This window comes from Triticum dicoccoides, chromosome 6A (genome assembly GCF_002162155.2).
Source record: "Triticum dicoccoides isolate Atlit2015 ecotype Zavitan chromosome 6A, WEW_v2.0, whole genome shotgun sequence".
NCBI lineage: Eukaryota > Viridiplantae > Streptophyta > Magnoliopsida > Poales > Poaceae > Triticum > Triticum dicoccoides.
Genome location: NC_041390.1, coordinates 620615823 through 620619763, shown reverse-complemented (window position 1 = coordinate 620619763; position 3941 = coordinate 620615823). Strand labels below are relative to the sequence as shown.

Here is a 3941-nt window from a genome sequence, read left to right as displayed (position 1 = left end):
AACACAGGTGTGTTTCATGTATTTTTTGATCGTATTACCTTTTCTGCCATTCCCAATAATCCATGCCTTGCCACATATTCAATTAAATTCTTCTAATTCTGGCTTAGTTGTTTCCTCAGCTTCTGTCTGACGAGGATGCGATGGATCCAAGGAAGTTCCTGATGCAGAGATAGCTTTGGAAGAAAGTTTTGCAGCGTGGTGTTTACATGCTGGTGGTACTCTTGGTGGTTTCTATAGTCTTATTGTCAACTAAAAAAAGTAACATAACATTTGTTGGGCTTTATTCATCCATCAATGCCAAAATATAAAAGGCTGAAAAACAATAATGAATAGTTATGTGGCCTGTTGAAGTAAAATACAAAAGGGAAAAAAGATAATAGTATTTCTGAACTCTGAAGGTATTTGTCTAGAAATTCAACAATACCCATTTTATATATTTATTTTGAAAGATGTAACTATATTGACCAGAAGTTTCATATAGAGAACTCTTATAAGATTATATATTTATTTTGAAAGAAGTAAATATATTGATCAGAAGGGTTTGCATGCTAATATACAAGAAAAGGGAAGACGAATTACAAAGAGGTCAATTACAGGACAAGAGAATCTATGTGTTATTCTTCAAATCTAAAAGAGATAAAATAAAGATCCTTCTTAAACATAACCTTTCAATGTGCAATGGAAGGCACCTTCCCCTCAAAGACCAGCCAATTTCTTCTATGTTTCCAAATATTCCATAGTACACATACAACCACTTCAACAAATCAGGTTCTATTCGTGTTTTCTTCCTTGATTAGAATTTTTTTCATTGTTGCACTTCATTGATATAATTTAAAGAGATAGTTTTTGCCCCCTTTTTCCTTTTCACTCTATTTTCTTTATCTTAAGACAACAGGGGCGCGTAAATACAAGTCACCACGAAATAAGCTTGGCGGCATCTCGTATTCTCGTCAAAGTGATGTATGTGTTGCAGACCACTTTTTGTGAAGTTTCAAGTCAGTGCCTATTCTCAAGATAGTCACCAGGGACATAAGTGTGTGTGAAAGTTCAGTAAGAAACTCACCAACCTAGGGACCTTGCATCTAAAGAGAGAAGAAGTAAGAATAAATCATGTCAACGGAATGAGCTACTACCACTGGATAGAATCTGTTTTTAGAATTTATGTAAAGGACATGGCTTAACTAATTATTGGGTTTAATCTTTAGATTATTGTAGAGGCACGCGTAAATATAATCTGACATTGATAATAGAAGATATGCGAATTCTCAATGCAGAGAGCACTCTTCTCTATATTATCACAGAAAGCCATTTCCTCCCAGAACTAGCTGGTAGCGGAGCTTGAAAAGCACCGGATGATTTGTGTGTTGGATGTGCTGCCTCTACATTTCTTGACAAATGATAATTGATAAAGAGTGGAAGTTGTTTTGTATATTATTGCTTACTTGGGAGACTTTTAACATGCAAAGTAAGTAATACATCAGGGGTATGTAAACTTAGTTGCATGTACAATTTTGTTTTGAATCTCATGCCAGGTACATTGTACGTAAAATTATGCTTTGATGACTGATGATGACATTATTCAGGGGTTTGGTCATCCGCGCGCATATTGTAATATGTAATGTACCCGTCAGTGGAAGAAGAAATAGTGCTATTGACTACATTGTTCTTTGCTATTGACAACATATAGAAAAGACAGGGGAAGAGCATCAATTGTCATTGTATTTGATAATCTTTGATCGATAGAGATGAACTTTTAAAGAAGTCTGATTGCTAATATTTATTCTAGGATATTGATTTGTAATTTTAAAAAAACAGGAATTGACTGCTGATTATTGGTTGCTATTGATACGTATTGCTATGATGGCTGATCTGAGTGATGCTTCATAGTACAACCTGGCTAAAAAGTAAGGTCGGCAAAAGTATAGCTTTGGAATAATTAATGTATGATAATATTTGGTGCAACTAAGATAAATATAATTAAAATATGTGAAGAAAAAAGCTTGAGTGGGGTGATGTGATTGCTTGTGTAGAGGAGACAAGTGTAAGGCAATATTTTTCCCAACACAGTCATAAGCCGCATGCTACGTCGATGCTTGTAAATTATAAAGTTGTTTTGATCAATATTTGTACATATAAATTAGTTTTTTCCGCGGCAGTAGGCTCTCAACGAAATGGCTGACAAACGCTTACCAACATGGACAACGGCCACAACGCACTCGCGATATGGGTGACCAAGCATTTGCCAAGATGGATGACTACCGTGCTCTGGAGGACGTCCACAGGCTAACGGTCGCCAAAACATACGCAGGGGCGCAATAGGATGAGGTTGACGATCATTCCCTCGAGGACGACCCAGCGTTGATAGTCGAAGGCTCTAACCGCGCCTTCAAAGACGACGGTGAGGACCGAGGACAATCGGTCACACGCCATCACTCTTTAAATATTGTTCAATCACGTAGCAATGCACGGGTATTTAGCTATATTATATGTTTTTGAGATATAATGCTTATGGTAAGACATCAAAGAAATATTTAGAATTGCCGATGAAGGTAACCTGAAACATTGATTTAGTAAACAAATATGCCCGGCCATCACATCAAGGAAAGGTTCCATAGACAACTCCAAGGATTTCCCAAACTATAAAAATAATGTGCAATGCAACTCAGAATCAAAACATACCCTTTGATTCAGACTTGTTGCTCCCATCCCCTTTCAGGACCTCCTTCTTCTCCTTCAGGAAATCTGAAACAGTAAGGGCCAAATGTCAACACAGCCACCAACTAAAGTGGATCAAAGGAAACCCAAAACCAGGAAGAAAGCTTACTCTTTTTCGACTGGTAAGAGAACAGCCGCCGGGACTGCGAGTTGGCGAGCAGGAATCTCCAGTCTCGGACCTTGCCGGCCCCATTGGCCGACGAAGCCCGGCTCCCAAGAGTAGACGTCAGGTAGCAACGCATGAGACACATCCCGGCGAACTCACAGCCGGGCAGCAGCGACGGCCGCGGACATGCCATGGACCTTGAGCAGATAATCCTAGAGGACTGAATATTGCACAGAGTGAGGTGATGCACATGCCGATGAACCGAATTGACGGGGAAGAGCAGGCGGTGGGGTCGGAGAGGGAGACTAATCTGTACCGGGACGAGCAAGCGAGCACGCGGGAGATGGTGGAGAGACTCATTGCGGCGACGGTGACGGTAGCGGCATCAAGAGGAGAGGGAGGGGGCGGCGTCCCCGAACGAGCATACCGAACTCGAGCGCCTCCTCGGTCACTTCGGCAACCGGATTTGAGGAAGGAGCAGGGAAGAGCATGGGCTTGCAAGTCCCGCGCCTCCGCGTCCGCCTCCGACAGATGCCCCCGCGACCGGATTCGACCATGAACGGGATGAAGAGCAGGGGCGACCATGGGAGAATGGGTAACAGAGGGGAGATGTGAGGGGCGGTGGGAAGTGACCAGAATGTGTGGGGGCGGTGGGGAGGATGACTGTGACGTTCTTTTTCCAATATACACGTATTAGACAGTTACCAAAGAGACAGTGAGTGAGTGCAACGTTGTTCAAGTCAAAAACAAAATCTATAAAAAAGTTCATTCTTTTCTATGGCGTCCGATTCAGCAGCGTGAGTGTGATTTTTTTTTATCGTCGGGACTTGTTACGGTAATATCATTGGATGATTTTTAATTTTTTTATATAAATAATAACTTTATATAAAAATTGATAACTTTTTATTGAATATACTCACTTAGATTCAAAATAATTAACTCTCATTAAGTACACTTTAGCGGCAATTAATTTGGATCGAAGGGAGTATTTAAATTCCGTAATATGCAGGTCATCTTATGGCCGCCAGGGATGCAGGGGAGAGGAGGAGAGCGACACGGGGAGGGGAGTGGATGACGTTTAGAGTGAGAAGACTATGGACTGGCCGTATAGTGATAATAG

The 3941-nt window shown here is 41.0% G+C and overlaps 1 protein-coding gene across 1 annotated transcript; it reads right to left on the bottom strand.

Annotated features, from left to right (window-relative positions):
- On the bottom strand, positions 1-3459 carry LOC119318567 (ATP-dependent zinc metalloprotease FTSH 3, mitochondrial-like). Its single transcript, XM_037593146.1, has 4 exons — positions 3138-3459; positions 2825-3041; positions 2680-2742; positions 1-249 (listed from the first exon to the last, which is right to left on the bottom strand). The coding sequence occupies exons 2-4, from the start codon at positions 3012-3014 to the stop codon at positions 203-205; spliced, it is 300 nt and encodes a 99-aa protein (XP_037449043.1). The 5' UTR covers positions 3015-3041; positions 3138-3459; the 3' UTR covers positions 1-202.
- Between the last annotated feature and the right edge of the window lie 482 nt (positions 3460-3941).